Source organism: Myotis davidii, unplaced genomic scaffold, assembly GCF_000327345.1.
Source record: "Myotis davidii unplaced genomic scaffold, ASM32734v1 scaffold78, whole genome shotgun sequence".
Classification (NCBI taxonomy): domain Eukaryota; kingdom Metazoa; phylum Chordata; class Mammalia; order Chiroptera; family Vespertilionidae; genus Myotis; species Myotis davidii.
Window position 1 is genome coordinate 1,654,955 of NW_006290305.1, and position 19,460 is coordinate 1,674,414.

Genomic DNA, 19,460 nt, shown 5'->3' on the forward strand with positions numbered 1-19,460 from the left:
GCCGAGGCAGGCAGGGAACCTGGCTTCCTCCATCACTGGAGCAAGCAAGCCTCCTGTTCGCTTCAGGTGTCTGGCTGCTGGCCGCCATCTTGGTTGGCAGTTAATTTGCATATTCTGCTGATTAGCCAATGGGAAGCATAGCGGAGGTATGGTTAATTACCATGTTTGTCTATTATTAGATAGGATGATGAGGAAATGTCAGCATTGGTTCCTTGATAATCTATAGGTTTAACACTTATCATTTGTTTTGTTCCAGGGTGCTGTGCCAGGTTCTCCGCTCGTAGCAGTCTCTACATTCACTCCAAGAAACACCTGCAAGACGTGGTTGCTCCAAAAAGCCGTTGCCCAGTGTCCAACTGTAATAGACTCTTCACCTCCAAGCACAGTATGAAGGCACATGTGGTCAGGCAGCACAGCCAGCGCCAAGGTCGGCTTGATTTATGACCCTCTTAGGGAGCTACAAAGATGTGTAAGCTTGACCTGTGCCAGAGAAGCAAAAGGGTGTCACTCCTTCCTTAGCTCCTTTCAGAAGTTGGCTGAGTCCTAGGTTAAGTTACTCTATAGTGCAGTGAGTTCTTACCAGCCCAGGGAGCATGGCTGCCAAGCCTAGTGGCCTCTTCGGACTCTGCTGCCACTTGCTTCTGCCTCACTCATCCTTGTCTGAAGTGCTTACCTTGAAGAGTGTTTAGTATTCCATGTTGCTGCCTTTGCCTGTGTTCAGTATTCCATGTTGTTGGCTTTTCCTGCACATGTCTCCTAAATCTGTATCCCCCTGTGATCTCTGTCCTAAGTTCTAAGCCTGTTTCTCCACCATTTCTGTCTTTGGATCTTTTTTCTAAGTCCTATCTTTCTTTCTGAGCACACTCTGTGTCTCTTCTCCATCCTACTGCTGAGGAAAGTCCTTGAAAACAAGAACAGAATTGTGTTTGAGGATGTGGCTGGGGCAGGGGTGTGAGGACTGAGAGGGAACCAGGACAGTTCTCCAGAGGGGGAGTCTGGGCACACAAGGGCTTGTTCATCTGGCTACATGGTGGCATGGAATTTAGAATCCTGCCTCTTGAGGCCACGTGCACAGTCCTACAGTTAGGATTTTGAGGGGTCTGGATTGCTACATGGCTGCCTCCCCTGCTCACATCACCCTGCTCTCTGGGGCATGGAGAGGTTGCTGTGCCTGGCAGGTCCTGGCCAGTGAAATCCTGGCTAGCCATAGAGTTACCTGAGCATATTGTTAACCAGGCCCTGCTCATTGTCACCTGTGTGACAGGTAGCACCAGCCTTGGGGTGCAGCCAACTTCCCAGCTGTGTGATCCTAAGCAGGGCACAGGTCTGTCAGCCCTGGTTTCCTCATCTTTTAAACACAGAATTTGAGTGGTTCTCAGAATGAAATGTCGAGTTAAAGTGCCTAGAGCAGAGCTTGATGAGTAGTTTAGTTCAGTGAATATTTGTGTCCTTTGGCTTCTTTTAATCCTATTTAGTGTGGTCATTTCTTCCCTCTTTTGGCTGTAACATTGATTGCTATTCAGCTTTGTATTTAAAGAAGCTGCCCTTCTAGGCACTAGGTGTCTTGAGGACTCATGGTAGAGATTGTCTTGGCTCACAGACGCTAGTCAAGTGCCTTATGCTGGTGTTCAGAGGCTCTCGGTGATAGAACAGGTTCCTGCCTCTGTCTCTACCTGCCTAGCTCTGAGCTGGTGTTCTGTGATACCATGCGCCCAACCTCTTTGCTTCTTCCCCTTTCCTAGCCTGGCTCATTCAAAAATCAGCAACAGCACTGTTTTTTGCTTTGGGTGTGAAAACCTCTCAGGTGCTTCTGTGGTGCCTTTTTTCCACACCGCATTTATGATGTGACATTGACTTACTTGTGTGTCATTATTCCCTGTCACAAGGTAGGGGTAGATGACCATTGTTGGCTCAGTGCTCGCCTTGTGAGAAATAGATGCTTTGGAATGCCTATATACTAGGGACTGACTTTGCCAGGGGCTATGGCAGTCTCTGGATTAACTGTTTGAGTTCCTCTTCACAGTGGTCCCGGGATTGGGGGTTCCGCATTACTCTGTCACTGACAAAGGAGTCTGAGGTGGAAATGAGAAGGATTTGCCTGGGTCACATAGGCAAAGAAGGACTGGAGCAAGGTCATTCTTGTAACCTTAGGCTAGATGTGCTATTAATTAATGTTTATTTAGTGATTTTTTAAAAAATACCTGGCTCTTACACATAGCAGGTCTCCAGTAAATATATGTGGAATTACTAAAATGCTAAGTAGGAAATTCATGAACCAATTAGTATCTGTTTGCACTGAGGTTATTATTAATCGTTTTATAGGGAGCTGAAGCCTCAAGATTGTCAAGGGAGTTTTTGGAAAGTTTTGAGACAGACAAGTTTTTATTTTAATTTCTCTAAAGAATCACTATCATTTTCTTTCAAATGTTTCATTAGTACTAAGAGATAATTAATGAAGACGCAATAATATAGTGATCCTATTTTTAACTATGAAGTAATATGACAACTAAAAAAAGTATATTCTAATTTGATTATTTTAAAATTTATTTTGGGGGCAGACACCTAGAGTAGATTCTTTCGTAGATTTGCATGAAAAATATAATAGGCACGCTGATGTGGTGTCCACAACCAGAAAGTATGAGTTTGGGATTAGCTTAATGGTTGGTGTGGAAGGAATAGAGCCAGGAACTGAGAGCCTTTTCCCTCTGGCTAGACCCTGGCACATTCTAGATTCTAAGCTGCAGGTAGGAATTTCTTAAGAAAGAATAACATCAGGTCCTTGCTTGTTTTCGGATTTGGGGTGATTGGGTGCACTTGTGTATAAACCCCCGACTTGAATATTCATTGAAATTTTTTAAAATTATGGTAATGCTCATTATTCCCCCAAGGGTGTTCTGATCATTTAAGTTACTTAATTGGATAACAAGTAAATAATTATAGTATTGGCCCAGTATATAAGACAAAATGAACAGGGATCTACTGGAATTGTTTGTACTATAATTATTAAATGCTGCTTAAGGGCCAGGCACTGTGCCTAGTGTTGAGGGACAAAGTTGGTCAGACAGACTCTGCACCCTCAGAATGATCATAGCAGGGGTGGGTGGAAGAGTATTAGAGGTTGGGAATACAATGGTGGAAGGGGAAGGGATTCACCTCCAGAGTGCCTGGGGGACCTAATCTCAGTTCTCTGCAGCTCCCTAGAGCTGGGTCCCACAGACCCAATTTTTCACCACTGATCACCCCCAGATGACTCAGATTTGTTTTGGAGTGGCAGTTAGTTGATGAGTGAGGCATAGAGTTTGAAGAGGAATGAGCTGATACAAGCTGATTCCAAAAATATCCTCAGCACCAGAATTCACTTTGTATCTGACTTCTGAAGATTGGTGTACCATGGAAAGTTTTACTCTTTTCAGGTGTAGTTATTGTGGTATAGCAGAAGGAGTACAGGATTTAAAGCCAGAATGACATGGTTCAAGTCCTGTTACCAATTAATGTGACTTCAGAAAATGTTATTTAGACTCGAGTCACTCCCTCTGTCTGGAGAAATCCCTGTCAGTTTGAGGATTTGAGACAACATATGTAAAATGCCTGACATGTCATCATGCTGCCTTCTTTCAGCATGTGGCCATTTTCATGTGCCACGCAGCAGGGGCAGGAAGAAGGCAGTAGATGGTGCCTTTAATGGGTTGCTTAACATCTTGAGTACAAATAAAACTTCTTAATCTTTAAGGGCATGTAGTAACTAGTGCGTTCATTCCTTTTCAGATCTCTTCCCTCAGTTAGGAGCTCCAAGTTCTCTTCCACTCAGCAGTGAACTAAGCAGCCCAGGCCAAAATGAGCTCAACAACATCGACCTGGCCGCACTCTTCTCTGATGCACCTGCTGATGAGAGTAGTGCAGCAGGGGCCTCGGACGAGGCGCTGACCTCTGGAATCCTGACTATTGATGTGACTTCTGTGAGCTCCTCTCTCAGAGGGAACCTCCCTAATAATAGTTCCTTAGGGCCGATGGTCTTGGTGGCCCACAGTGACATTCCTCCCAGCCTGGACAGCCCTCTTGTTCTCGGGACAGCAGCTACAGTTCTTCAGCAAAGCAATTTCACTATGGATGATGTGCAGACTGTAAGTGCAGGAGCATTAGGCTGTCTGGTAGCTCTGCCTGTGAAGAACTTGGGTCAGGACCCACAGGCTTTGACCTCCAGCAGCAGTTTACCAGCGAACACCACCACACTGACCTCTTCAAGCACCCCACCAGGAAACACCAGTGTCCCAGAACTGCTGACTTCAATCAAAGTGGAACCACACTCGCCTCCTGGCCCTGATGCTGTCAGGCAGCAAGAACGAAACAGAGAGGTACCTTGGCCTGTGTTTTCCAGCCTTCCAGGAAGGCACAGTCCTCAGAAAGACACAGGCCTCAGTGCAGGGACTGGCAACTTCTCTTTGGTATGAAGTGCTATCTTCAGTCACTACCACCTAGCTTACTTCTCTTAAACACTCAATTTTGAGGATGTTCTGGATGAATTATTTATGTGTAGACATTTCTTACTCTTTGCAAAAGGATGGAGCCCTGGACTACAAGTTTGGAAATCTGAATTCTGATCCTGAGTCTGAACTGATTTCGTTTTTACGATCTTGAGCAAATCACTTGACCTGTCTGAGCCTTAAATTCTCAGTTCTAAAATGAGGGGGATTGGTTAGATGATTTCTAAGGTCCTTTTGAGTTCTTTGTGTGATAATGTGTTTCTTTTCTTGAAAAAATTGGGAGTGTTTCATAGTGTTGAAATATCCTGCCTTTGTGCTTTTCACAAAACAAGTCCTTAGACTTACTCATAACTAGAGGAAGAGGAATCATGACAGCGACTGTCTTTAAAATTTTAATGAAAACTTAAAAATCACTCAAAACAATTAAAAAACAACAACACTAGAATTAAGGGGGGGAAAGGGAGTGGTTTGTGAACCTTTGTTTCTGGAAAGTTGGGAGTAATTCTACAGTATTGAAGCTTGACAGTGAATATACTTTAATTATATTTGTCAGGTATACATTTAACAATTTAATTTAAAAAATAAAGATTCTTTGAATCTGACTTTCCTCAGGCTCAGATGGGAATGATCAAATAGGTTTTTTCTCTGTGACACAGGTTAAATTTGATGGTGATATTGTTCAAAATGTTAAATCTTATTTTACCACATTTAAAAAAAATGTTTACTCCTGTGAATTAGGATCAATTTTGAGGGACGTGATTAACTTATATGCCATAGAGCCAGCTTTTTTATGTCTGAGTCTGAGAGCAGCTCTGTCTCAAGCCTCTGCTGGTGTCTCACTTGTGGGAGCATAGCCACATGTGCTAACCTCTGCTTTGGTGGCTGCGGCAGTTGCCAGGTGTGCAGGCGCCTGGGCCAGAAAGGGAGATGGCATGGGGAGTCACTACCTGAGTAACTGTGGGTGGAGGTAAAAGGAGCCACCATGACCATGATCCTGACCCTTGTTCATTTTCTTGCTAGCTGAGTGACGGGCTGCCTCGATTCTCTGAGCACAGATGGTGTGTGGTGAATGGGTTACAGGTATGCCATGAGCTGTTTAGGGGTGTTCTTTTTCTTTTTGTAGTGATAAGTACAAACTTTTTCTTATAAAAAAATTCACAAATTTACAGCAGTTGAAGTCCCATTTAAATACTATTTGGCTCCCTCAGTAATCTTCCTGAATTCAGTAACTAATTATTATCTTGGTATGTAAGGTTTTGAGTTAAGCACCTGCCGCCAGAGCGGCCTCTGCAGTGGGTATATGAGATAGGACCTCCCAGGTCTGCCATACAAGTATTGTGTGGCCGGCTCTGAACAATGTTGGAGTGAATTAATGCTGCAGTAAATTATCACTGAAGGAAGGGTGGTTATTTGTTTCAGACAGCAGAGAAGTATGTAATTCATTTTTTAAGAGTTTCTGTGTAAAATATTTTAGTATTTTAGACTTTGGAGGAATAAACATGGCTTCTCTGGATAATAAAATTATGTGTATTGTTCCAACTCTGATCTTGTGTAGCTATCATTATAATTGGATGTAGTATTTGATTCTTGGTGAGCCTTTGCTGGAGATTCTCGAAGAGTACTGGACTCCACTCTCCAGGAAGCAGAGTTATTACATCTCACTAGTTCCTTTGCTACCCTCCCTGTGCTGTTTGGGTCAAGTGACTGACACACATTTCTTTGATCTCAGGAAAGTGGGGGCTCAGCAAGAACTGATTCCCGAGCCATTCAACTAGCCAAGAAAAAAAAGCAGAAAGGAACTGGGAGCAATGCAGGTGAGGCTGTGTGTGTTGCAGTGCTGGGGGAGTGAGGGTTCTGAGTGTTACCTTGGGACTGAATTAGGGACAGAAGAAACACATAGAATGGGTGTTTCTATGTTCTTTGTGTTCTTTTTATGCTCAAAATGCCCTTTCATCAACTCCTTAGTTTTATGTGAATTTAAGGAAAAAAGAGTTCCTAACAAAATTCTCAGCATCAGTGTGGACATATTTTATTTACCTAAAAAAACGGAGTGACTATTAGTGGTTGTTACCAGGTAGGCTGCAAAGTAAAGAGCAAAGCAGACCAGGTGTCAGAAAAATAGAGGTAGAAATCTGATGCTAAATGGCTGCTGGCCTTTGAGCTTAGTGTTAAGAAAATGCTGAGGACCGGCTGCTGCTGTCCACAGAGCCAGTCCCTGGGTGGCATGAGGCATTAAGAGCACCCAGTTCAAAGTTACGTTGAAATCTAATTTTAAAATGTCAGCAACTTTTTGAATTTTTAAATAACACTAAGTGGACCCAACAAGACCTGCTTGCTAGTTTGTGGCCTCATGTGCCTATTTGTCCATCCATCCTGAAAGTGGAATAGTGGGATGTAGTGCTTAAAGGAAACTATGGTAAATTCTTTTGTAAAGGTAACAGTGAATTCTTTTTAATACTATTATTTTATATATTTAATTTGTCTTTTATATTTATCTAAAATGTATTTATAAAATGTCAGGAGGTATGTAGGAGTAGCAATATAATTTTATGTCTTTCTGTACGTATTAACATAGGGCTTTTTCTTTCAAATAATAACAACTCCCTGTTTTCTTTTGATGGGTTCTCTTAAAGCAAATATTGTCCTATAAGGAATGTTGTATATATCAGTGTTTATTGTGACTGAGGAAGGTTACCATACAGTTCACAAAGTACCCAAATAGGACTTTTTAGAGATAATAATAAAAGAAAGTGTGGTGGTAGTGATCTATAGAATGAAAGAGTTCAGCACATAATTAGGCAAAGTTGATGAAGAAAACCAAATACTAATTTATTTAACCTGATAGGTAATCTCAGCTTGAAGGGGAAAAAAATACTATGAACATTTAGGAAAATAATACATGTTATATCCATTGCATTGTTTTGAAGCAGCATTATACATGTGGTTTTATATTTTTTAAAAATATACTTCAGCATTATCTTTTATATCTTTTCAGGGACACTGAATAAAAATAGCTATATATTAATCATTCTATCATCGCTTCATTAAAAATTAACACTATTTCCTTAACATCAATATCTAGCAAGTATTCAACTTTTGTCTCAAATCCCATAAATGTTTTTATAACTGTTTGGATCAGAATCTAAATAAGGCTCATATGTTACTGTGTATTGACATGTTTCTTAAGTTTCTTTTATATCTATAGGTTTCTTTTCTCTCTCTCCGTGTACTTGTTGAAGAATTTGGCCAGTGTGGAGTTTGCTGATTGTATTCAGTATAGTGTAGTTTAACAGGTTCCTGTCTTCTATGTTTCCTATAAATTAGTAATTACACCAGTAGGCTTGATCTGGTTGAAGTTTGATTCTTGGGGTAGGCTGGGGGTTAGCGAAACTCTCTTGCAGTGGGGGGCTCTTCCAGGGAGTCTTGACGTCAGGTGGTCTGTCCTGTGTTGTTAGTAGTCGTTGATGATCAGTGACTGGATCTATTAGAGGTTGCAGAAAGATGATATTCTGTCTTTCCTTTCTCATTACTAGCTAGAATACTTCTGTAAAGAGCAACTTCTCATCAGTTTTTTGTTGTTGTTTTTTTTCACCCTGATACAGTTCATACAGGAAAGTCAGAATAAATGTCTAAATATTTCTGTTTATCAGTTTTCAAAATAATGAGCTGGTTTCTTAGCATCTTATAATAGTGGTCAAAGTGCTTTAAACATTCTATAGACTTCTATGGGACCTGTCAAGTATTCAGCCTTCATATGTGAAGATAGTAGAAGAATTTTCTTTAAGTTCAAAAGCTCACATTTTGCCACCTACATACCATCATTGCAAAGCACTCTTGTGATGGAGGAATGTAAATATAGGCACACATTCCCTTTTCCAAAACCCTTGGGACTGTGTTTATTTCTTCTGACATTTTATTTTGTGTGTTTTTTTAAAAATATATTTTATTGATTTTTTTACAGAGAGTAAGGGAGAGGGATAGAGAGTTAGAAACATTGATGAGAGAGAAACATTGATTGGTTGCCTCCGAACACACACTGACCGGGGGCAGAACCTACAACCTGGGCATGTGCCCTGACTGGGAATCGAACTGGTGACCTTTCTGTGCATGGGATGATTCTCAACCAACTGAAGCACACTGGCCAGAGCTCCTCTAACTTTTTTTTTTACTGAGTCAAAGAGCAAAATCCCAACTATGTCTTGTCTAGAGGAGGCACATGCTGGGTGGAAATATCTAGGAAGGTTAAAACTAAGATAAGAAAATTAAAGAAAAGCAAGCAAAAATCACAAAGCAGGGTTAATACTGCTAGCATTGGAAGCATACAATTTAAAGATGAGCACGTGAGGCAGAGAAGATTGTCTCTGTTTTTGGTTGCTGTTCACATATAATACTAGGAGACTTGTGACCATTTATGTGAATATTTATATGAAGGCTTACAATATCTAACAATACAAGTAAAAACCTATGGAAATCTAGAGTTGAATGAATAAAAACCTAGCGACATCTGAAGTGGTTAATTTAACTCATTATTTGCAGATCAAACGGCAAAAGATCTGAAAGATATTTACAATGGGAGTAGTAAAGTTGATTCAGTATATCTTACTCCATGACTATGGAATATTTATAGAAATTAAACTGAACAAATTAGGCCATCAGGAAAAGCATTACAAAGTCTTTAGGCACAAACCCCCAGCCTGACTATATGTTTTTGACCATACTATGGTAAAATAGGAAGTAAAAATTACTTGGAAAACAAAAGAAAACTTGCCAAACTCTTGGGTTAATGAAGACGTAAAAGCTAATTACAAATACTTATAGAAAATATAGATAGGGATGTGGTTAAAAGTTTGAATTCTGAGCAAGCAGCTTTTCTGTGCTTCAATTTTTTTCCTTGTAAAATGGTAATAAAAGCAGCTATATTGGATTCTTGTGGGGGTTAAGTGAGATAATACAGGTAAAATGCTTAAAGCACTTTGTTTATTTTATTTTATTTTTTATTTTTATTCATTTATTTATTTATTTATTTTTGCTTAAAGCACTTTGAATCTTAGCCACTTGTTAAGGCTGAAAAGCAGGGGATGTGGCTGAAGCCAGTTGCAAGTTTAAGCCTGTGGGTGCCTTCCTATTAAATAAGAAAGGAAGCTAAGTGGAATAAGCTGTTATTGCAGGATGGATGGAAAAAGAACAAATTTAAGAAGAATCAGAAAATTGGATTTTGATGCTAAAATATGATAACCTATTCATATTTTAAAAAATCATTCTGTGTGGGTCAAACAAAAAATCGTATGTAGATACAGCTTCTAACTTGTCAGTTTCTACTTCTGAGCAGTTTTACCAAGAAAAAAAGGCATAATTAAATTTCACAGATTCAGTGGAAAAATAACTGAATATCATGTAAACTCTATGATAATAAATTGGAGTGCTTGTAACAAAATGCATATTTTTCAGGAAAACGTCATCATTATTCAAAAATGACCAATAACTGTGGATGAAGTTAGTATTTCAGAATCTCATGCTTGCCATTGGTTATACAGCTTCTACTTGTCCATGGAACATGTATAGTAGTCACTGTTCTAGAACTTTTGTGGAAAGTAGGGAACGCCCATGATCTGGATACCAAAGCCTGACAAAGATACTCCCCAAAATGGGAGCTGTAGATTGATGATGGAAATGATGGAAATGTTCTCAAAACACAGGATCTGGCAATATATTTAACCTTATATTCTGAACAGTGAGGTTTAGTCCATAGCTTAAGGATGATTTAATGTTGCTACTGGGTTTGTTATCATAGGTTTGTTATCATAGATCTGTTCTCAACAGATTCTGTATTTATTTTTAAAAATTGATATCCATTACTGATGGAAATAGAATATGATAAAGATTCTGTAGCCCAACCAAGAGTCAAAATTATACTTAATGGCGAGCTAACAGAGGCATTCTAGATGCACGTAAGAATTACTTTTGTTACCATTATTACCTTTGGTATTTAATTTTGTTCTGGAGAGTCTTGTATTGAAATAAAGCAAGAAAGAATAAGAACCATAGGTAAGGAGACATACAATAACTTAAATATGATTTGATTGTTTATTGAAAAACCCCCCAAAATCAACTGAAAAACGATTAGAAATTAAAAGATATTTAAGTGGCCAGTTATAAAACAAATATATGACCACCTGGAGTGTCCTGTATGGCAGCAGTAGCTAATTAGGAAATGCAATGGCGAAAATACCTCACAATAGCAACAAAAATTACAAAATATCCAGGAGGAAATTTCACAACTGTGTAGAACCTGAATGGAGGAGACATAAAACTTGACTGAGAAAATGAGACGGGGACGCCTTCCTTCTGATAGATATTCCTACTGCGTGTCCGAAACAACACAGTCACCACTGCTTGCATTCTGATTGGAGGTGGGGTGGGGGTGTAGCATTTGATAAAACAGTAAATCATGTGATAAATGTGAACAAAACAAGGAAAGGGGTCTGTGATGGTTTCCAGTTTTAAAAAGGTAGACAGAGGCCTCACAGGGAAGGTGACACATGCAGGAGGTGAGGAAGGGAGCACATGGACAGATCTGGGAGAAGGACTCATGAGCACCTGAGAGGGTTGGTGGAAAGGCGGTTGTTGGCAGAGCCAGTTAGGGGAAAGTTTGGGGAAGTAGAAAGCCGGTGGGAGGCCAGGCTGTTTAGGGCCTCAAGGTCATTGTCATTTGGCTGTCACTCAGAGTCAGATGGGAAAAGACAGGCATACTTAAAAGGTGATGTGATATTTTTTAAGGGATGGTTCCAGCTGTTTTTCTGGTGGCGGGGGGTGGAGGGGGGGTGGGGACGGGGAGGAGTTAGGGGCAAAAAGAGCAGGTAGAAGTTTCTTCATTTTCCTGCAGCAGGGAAATGAGAGTAGCTGAGATCAGAGTGGTGACTGAGCCAGTGGGTAGAGATGGATAAAATAGATCTCATAATGATAACAAAAGTAATAAAGTATCTTGGGATCACCAGCGATGAATATACAGTATACTGGGCCTGAATGAGGTCCTGCTTAAAGTTTTAAATTCATCTGGAGGAATAATTTAGTGAGAATCTCCATGCAGGCTTCGAAAAGGAGAAACAGTGAGGTGGGGAGACAGTGAGCTGTGCTGTGACCTAGGCATGTTGAGGAATGTTGGTGATGAAAGCCTGGCCGGTGCCCTGGAGGAGGGCTGGTTAGCAGGACAAATGGGGACAGCTGGAGTGTGGCACAGAAGTCATTAAGCAAAGGACTAGTGTTCAGTAAATGGTTTACTCTTTGGAAAAAATAAAGATGCTTTTTTTATGCACTTTCCCCTGCATCTCCACCACCCAGAGAAAATTACTTCTAATGTTTTGATGTTAAACATTTTCCTATGTGTATAAACAGCCTAATTTTGAAGAAATGGCACTTGCCTATTTTTATCTGCTTATTACTATTAATATGAAAATTTTTCATTGTGAATAAATATATTTTTATAGTATATCTTCCACCCCCCTTTTTATTAAATTTATTGGGGTGACAGTGGTTAACAAAATATTCAGGTTTCAGGTGCACAATTCTACAACACATAATCTGTACACTGTATTGTGTGTTCACCACCCCACGTCGTCTGTGTCCATCACCATTTACCCCTCCTCCACGTCTTTCTACCCCCAGTTCCCACCCCTCACCCCCATCCACATTCACCACACGGTTGTCCATGTGCCATGAATTCTTTTTTTTCCTCTCAATCCCCCCACCTTCCCCCCACCCCTGATAGCTGTCAGTTTGCTCTCTATGAGTCTGTCTCTATTTTGCTTCATTTTGTTAATTAGATTCCACATATGAGTGAAATCATATGGTATTTATCGTTGACTGGTTTATTTCACTTTGCATAATGTTTTCTCCGGGTCCATCCATGTTGTTGCAAAGGAAAAGATTTCCTTTTTGTGTGTGTATATTTTTATTGATTTCAGAGAGGATGGAAAAGGGAGAGAGAGAGACAGAATCATCAGTGATGAGAAAGAATCATTCATCAGCTGCCTCTTGCACACCCCCCACTGGGGATTGAGCCTGCAACCCGGGCATGTGCCCTTGATAAGAATTAAACAAGGACTCTTTAGTCCGCAGGCCGATGCTCTTATTTACTGAGCCAAACTGGCTAGGGCAAGATTTCCTTATGTATGTATGTATGTATATATGTATGTATTATCTATCTACCTACCTACCTACCTACCTACCTACCATTTCCTTTTTGATGGCCCAGTAGTATTCCATTGTGTAAAGTGTATCACAACTGTTGTATTCACTCATCTACTGATGGACACTTGGGCTGTTTCCAGATATTGGCTTTTGTAAATAATCCTGCAGTGAACATAGGGGTGCATATATACTTTCGAATTAGTGTTCCTGGTTTTTTCAGATAAATCTCAGCTGTGGAATTGCTGGGTGAAGCGGCAGTTTCATTTTTAATTTTTTGAGGTAACCCCATATTGCTTTCCACAGTAGCTGCACCAGTCTATTGCATTCCCACCAACAGTGCACAAGGGTTCCCTTTTCTCCACACATTCTTGCCAACTGTGGATTTATTGATGATAGCCCTCCCAACAAGTGTGAGGTGATATCTCATTGTGATTTTAATTTCAATTTCTCTAATGATTGTGATGTTGAGCATCTTTTCATGTCTATTGGCCATCTGTATGTCCTTTTAGGAGAAGTGTCTATTCAGGTTCTTTACCCTGGAACAGTGGTCGGCAAACTCATTAGTCAACGTAGGATTTGCAGCTGGTTCGAAAAATACAGGTAACTTTATGCTTTGAGTAGGTACTTTTGTCACCTGCGCGCGATTTGCGGACGCGACTAGCACTAACCACTGCACAATGAGACTGCTGACTGACTGGCTCACTCAACTCGTGCATGAATCGCGTGCCCTCCTCCGCGCTGCGTGTCCCGCGTCTCCTGTTGCCCCACCGACTGACACCCCCCCACTTCTAACGCCACTTCTTTAAAATAGACTCTCCCAGGCCGAAAACCGACTTCTGCGCATGGGCCACGAAGTTTCAGTCGCACTGTACGTGCGTGCCTGCACATGGCACTCAAGGGGCCAAAGAGCCGCATGTGGCTCGCGAGCCGTGATTTGCCGACCATGGCCCTAGAAGAAAACATAGGTAGCAGAGTCAGTTGTGGAGCCAGGCTTTGAATCTAGGCCATTGGTTTCTGCCTCGGATTTCCTGCTGCTCACAAACCTGGCAAGTGTCAGAAAAACCCTTCCAGAGTGTCAGGATTTTTCTTTCTTCTTTGTACTTAATTATTTAAAAACCCTATTTTTATGAAGTGATGATTTTTGTAAAGGAAGCTGGACAAAAATAACCTGAAGAATATGGCAGCCATTTAGCATGTGCCGAAGTGTCCAAGGGGTGGGTGTGATCACCTGTTTTCTTTCCTCTTCCTTGTCCGTGATTCTGCTGCGCCAATGGTTGGTTTGCTCAGTGGTCTCAGATCTCCTGCATGCCTGGAGCTGTTGGAGTCGGAGGGTAAGGAAGAGTCTCCACCTTCACAAGTCTGATGTCTGTCCAAGCGACACATATGAGTTTGTTAATCTTTCTCCTGTTTTCTTCACCTCTTACCTCATGACCACCCCTGTTCAGTAATTTTAATTCTGTAAGGCTGTGCAGTGACAGGTAATGGGAAGGCTGACTCCCCCAGAGTGTGGCCTCTGTGAAGGCAAGGGCCTGAACAGCACAATGTACAGTGCATTGTTGGTTTGTTTCATTTTAGGAGCCTCAGGGTCTACTCAGAGAAAAATGAAAGGTGGCAAAGTCACTCCTACTCACTTGTATGCAAACCAGAGTGGTTGGTTGTGTGGGAACCTTGTGGTGCCCGGCGGAGGTCTGCCAGGACCAGCTCCAGCAGCTGGGGTGCAGTGTGTTCAGGCCCAGTTACTGCAGGTAAGAGCCATCGAGCTGGGAGGAGGCAGGCTCGGAGGTGTCCTGGTGAGAGCTGTGGACAAGGCCTCAGGGCTCTGTCTCTGGGTGCTCCTTTCTCTCAGTGAACGGCCCTTCCACCACTGTTCCAAGTCCTGTCTTATATCCTAAATCATCTGTCCATAACCCCAGCTTCTCCCTTCATCCCACCCACGGAACTACATTTGTTCAAGCTTTTATCTTCATTAAGATCGACACATCTGTGTCAGAACTCTCTGTATGTGTCTGGTCTCCCCTTCCCATGTGCTCTGTCTTCTGTAACGTACTGGGAGTCCTGTGAGGTGTAGACACATGCCTGCTTCATTCCAAGGCCCCCTGTAGCTGCTTGGGCTGCCTGAGGATGGCCACAGACAGGCACTGCAGCCTTTGGATGCTGTGGCACCTGGCTCACGCTGCCTGCCCCTCCCCAGACCCTGCTTCTCTTTTCAGGGCTGGGGTGCAGGGGCTTCCTCAGCCTGCATTGGTCATCCTCATCTCTGGAGACTGCTGGTAGCACACCAGAGGATGTGGCCTTTATCTATTAAAGGTGCTAGCTTTTAATTTTTTTTTCTTTTCCTGTTTTCATTCTTTACCAAACTGAGCCCCTGAAGGGCAGGGCCAGCCACCTCTTAGACTATGCCCCGGGCCCAGCAGACTCTGCAGCTGGCAGCCACTCCACGAACGCTCACTAGACACATTCAGCTCCACACCTCTGTGTACAACTTTATTTCCAGTCTCATTTTTGAAGGGGCAGGATAGAGACGTAAGGTAATTTGGGTTTTAGGACAGAAAGGATATAAAAGCTGAGGATGTGCCCCTCTGACCTGACCTGATCACATCCTGCCCCTTCACTGAGCAATCTTCTGTGTCCTGGGTACTCTGGGGCCAAAGAGCACTGTGTGGCCGGGGAGTCCCAGTCAGAGATGTCATAGAACATCTGAGTCCTGAGCTGATCTGGAAGAGGGAGCAGGGAGTCCAGCCCGGGAGAGGCTCATGAAGGAGGTAGGACCGAGCTGGCTATGGAGCGTCTGTAGGGTTCAGATAAGTGAAAGAGAGGTAGCAATGGTTGGGCAGAGCCTGAAGGCGCCTGGAAGATGGGCCCAGTGGATGGCCATGCGGTTGTAGCAAACCAGAGGCAGATGTGAGCGTTTTGTGGGGGCGGGATTTGCCTGCAGAGAAATGAAAGATTTTTCCAAGATAAAGGTAGTGGAGGGGGCCCAGTCTGAGCCTTCTGAACATGGTCAAAGCCAGCAAGCAGATCCCAAGTGAAGATTGCAGGACTCAAGGTTTTGACATGGTGACTGTAAGGAAGCTGGTTCCACTGGAGCTAGTTGGAAAAGGAGTTGTGGTTATTTTTCTAAGGAACACCAATTAAAGATGTCAGTTTTGAGGTAGAGAAACCTGGGTTTTAATCTTTTATCTTTCCCTTACCAGCTAGGGTAGTCTTGGGTAAGTTACTTAAGCACTTGGGGCTTCCGTCTTATCAAATATAAGATGGGAATGATAGTGAGTGCTCAGTGCTTGATACAGAAGGTTCTTGAGACTGGAAGGAGTGAGAGATACTGATGGGAGTGATGGTGGCACCAGGATTGAGTGATGGGAGCTGTGGATGAGCACAGGCTGACGTGCAGATGAAAGGTGAAGTGTTAAACAGTTCCCTTTTCTGAATTGGACAATTAGGGGCCTGATAGCCCCTCCTGGGAAGACCTTTCATCTATAGTCTTAGTTTGACTGAGGGCTGGATTCAAGGCAGAGATGAGCCTACCTGTGTGGTCTGAGAAGGCTGCTGGAGAGCAGTGAGACACTGAGGGAGGGGTGCCCGGAGCCTCCGTCAGAGTTCAAGAACAACCCACAGGAGAGAAATTGGCACTTGGACTGCGGGGAGGTATTTGAGTGTGGGAGAGTACAGGAAAGTTCCAGAAGAAGGGCTTGGGAGGAAGGAGCAGCCAGACGGCGGGTGAGAGATGAAGCTCAGAAGGAGGGGCAGCAGCTCTCAGCCCCTGATGCCAATTGCTGCTGGGTTCTCGGGCCTCACCTGGGTCAAGGGGGTGCCTTGCCTGATACACGGGGTAGGACCAGTCCTGCATGTGGCATTGATAGATCTACTCAGACTGAGGTAGGAATGCTGTCGTGCCTGGTTAATAAAACATGTGCTGTTGCCTCCCTCCTCAGGACGGCCCCTCAGATGAAGGAGTCTTGCCAGTGGTGCTGAGCCCGCAGTCTTCCACCTTCCACCCCCTGCTCGCTGTTGGTGTGCCCGTCTATGTCCTCCAGGTCTGATGCTTTACACGTCTTTGGGTTTGTTAGTAAGATTATCACCAAGCTTCCAGCTTCAGAGGCTGGGCACTGAGGTAGGCCTCGGGTGGAGATCCATTGGGTTGGTTGCCTGGATGTTTGCTGCTTTCTAGAAAAGGTGGGTGGGTAAATGGCCAGAAAATAAAAGGATAAGACTAAAGCTCAAATTTGTTGTCATTGTAGCTCCTACTTGTAAATAAGGTGAACATACTCTCTAAAATATTTTATATAGAGAAATTCTAGTCACTTCCTTCAATGGGAAGTTAGTTTTAACCTGTGGAAAAACAGACCCAGACAAATTAGTTTTCTTAAGTGGATAAGCTGGGCATAGGTGGCTGTGGATAATTCAGATTTGGATATAAAATAATGAAAGTATTTAGCTTATTAAATTTCTAACAGGCTTAAATATATACTTAAAAATCCATACAAATAGAAATTGGGCTATCAATAACTGCCACACGTCCAAAACGGAAACCATCCCACACGCCATGATATTTTGAATTTAATTAAAAATATAAATTTGCAATGAATATTATAAAAATAAATCTATTACTCACAGTTCCGGGGTTCTTGAATATTTTCAGTTGAAAATTTTCACGAAAAAATGAGTTTTTGAAGTGTCTAGGGATGCTTATGGTATACAAAGGGTTAAACATTTTCCTTAATGTCAAAAATGAATTTTGACTAAAGCACTGATATGAGGTGGGAGCTCCCAGACTGCTGTAGTGGGGACATCCAGAAAGCCCCTTTAGTGTCTACTACATGCTGCCTGGAGTTCCCATTCACAAGATCACTCCTAAAGAAATCGGGTAAGGTACAGATAGCCAAACGCTGGTCATCATGGCCTTGAATCTAATGAGGTAGAAACATTTCTCTAAAAGGTAGAGGTGGAGTAGTTTTTAACAGAAAAGTCAGAAGCACCTGGCTGGCTGGCCCTGCAGGTTATGCTGCTAGTTGGTGAGCGGCTGTGAGGCTGTGAGTGGTCCTGTATTGCCTCAGCCCCACCTCCCCCTTTCTGACCTCCTCATTACTCTGCTTGGTTTTGCAGGAGGTGCATCCTGCTGCCGGAGGGGCTTCTGGGCCTGAGGACACGCACAGCACAGGCAGCACTGTCAACCTACAGGACCTGCAGTGAAAGCTGCCCTCTACTGGGGGACCCAAGGGCGACGCCTCCCATCTGTGTCCCCTAGAGACTGTTACGTGGTCTTGCAGGCCTGGCTGAGAGCCCACTTGGTTTCTGCTCAGAAGGCCAGCCTAGTTCTTCAGAGACTTTTGGGTACACTCACTGAACATGTTTTTTCTTACATTCTATCAGGAACCAGTTAGGGGCCGTTCTGTTTAAAACTGCCTTGTCTAAGCAAAGTGCTTCAGTGAGGCAAAGATTGCCTTCCTAGCAAAGCACATCCCTCTTCTGTACTTGTGCCTGTGTGCGCACATCCCTTATTCCATTCATCTGAGCCATAGAGCACCAGTTGCATTTACAAAAACAGACTTGTGCAGGAAATAGAGAACAGGTCCCCTAGTGAAATACAACTGTATCTGTAGTAAACCCAGAAAGGGTCTTTCAGCTTTGCAGTCTCAGCATTTGCCCTGAGAGAGATCTAAACGCCCTGCTTTCCCTTTCTGAGAGCTATGTGACAGGCTGTTTCCCACCCCTTTGAATGGTGCTTGTAGCGGGGTTGACTTTTGTCACACTGTGGGGCAGAAGTGGGCTGCTTGTCACAGGAAGCCGAATTCTCATCCATGTTCTGGCAGACCAGGCAGGCTGCTGGTGTGAGAGGAAATTATTGAGGTGAAGTGGACACATCGGGGACCCTGTTTGTGAGCCCTCTGTGTAGACCAAATTTTGAGCTCATAGTTTTGGAGATGGTAGAATTAAAACATTCAAAATAATTTTTTTAAATTCTGTATTTGGGTACTAATGTTTAATAATAATTTGAGGATGGTTTATAAAGTCATGTTCAGAATACTATAGATTATGTGCAGGATTGTAATGATGGCATGCATATGTTTTTGTTGAGGTTGAAGGTGTGCATATCATGGCACCACGTATTTTGCAGTGTTAATTCTGTCTTGCAAAAGGAGACGAGTTGATAACCTTGCACATATTTGTTAATTGGTTAGTGGACTGGACACGATCACTCAGAAATGCTGTGTTTGCCTTATGCCTTTTGAAGTGTGTGTTTATTAAGATGCTACTTTGGTTCTCAGACTTGGAATCATCCAAACTCTGCCCATCCTGTGTTTCTTTGTTTCTTGAGTGTTTGGACTTGGGCTCTTGGGAGTGACCTAGCATTCAGTTGTGATTCCTCTGTCCTATTCTGAGGTGCCATCCCCTCCTGCTCAGTGCTTCTCTAGCTGAAGGAATTTAGGCCCCATTTATAAATGGTTCGTACAGAACTCTGTGCTGCTTCACAAACAATTTCTGTGCTCATGTGGCACCTCAGCCTCCAGGTCCTCCAGAAATCCCCTCCCTCTCCAAGGAGCCAAGCCTGTTGGCCAGGGTGGCCATACCTCACTGACCTCTGAAGGAGGACGTACTGCTGGACCTTTCTCCAGCACATCCCCCAGTGAATGTCCACTACAAAGTGATTGGTACTGACTGTCAGTTTTCTGGGCACTGAGGTCCCCTGTTGGCAGTGGACCCAACCCTAGTGCAAATGAATAAAAGTTTTTGTATAGTTACATACTGAAGGCTTCGCTTGACTTACTTTAAGGAATTGTGTCTATAGTGTTG

General features: G+C 42.9%; 1 protein-coding gene across 1 annotated transcript in view; it reads left to right on the top strand.

Annotated features, from left to right (window-relative positions):
- Positions 1–19,412, top strand: part of ZXDC (ZXD family zinc finger C) — a gene marked incomplete at its 5' end in the record, with an annotated part of 22,650 nt that extends 3,238 nt beyond the window's left edge. The window contains 7 exons of the mRNA XM_015563576.1: positions 257–427; positions 3,766–4,442; positions 5,502–5,561; positions 6,211–6,295; positions 14,244–14,413; positions 16,601–16,702; positions 17,772–19,412. Of these exons, the coding sequence (XP_015419062.1) occupies positions 257–427; positions 3,766–4,442; positions 5,502–5,561; positions 6,211–6,295; positions 14,244–14,413; positions 16,601–16,702; positions 17,772–17,858 (1,352 nt within the window). The remainder of the gene's footprint in view (positions 1–256; positions 428–3,765; positions 4,443–5,501; positions 5,562–6,210; positions 6,296–14,243; positions 14,414–16,600; positions 16,703–17,771) is intronic.
- Positions 19,413–19,460: the final 48 nt, after the last annotated feature.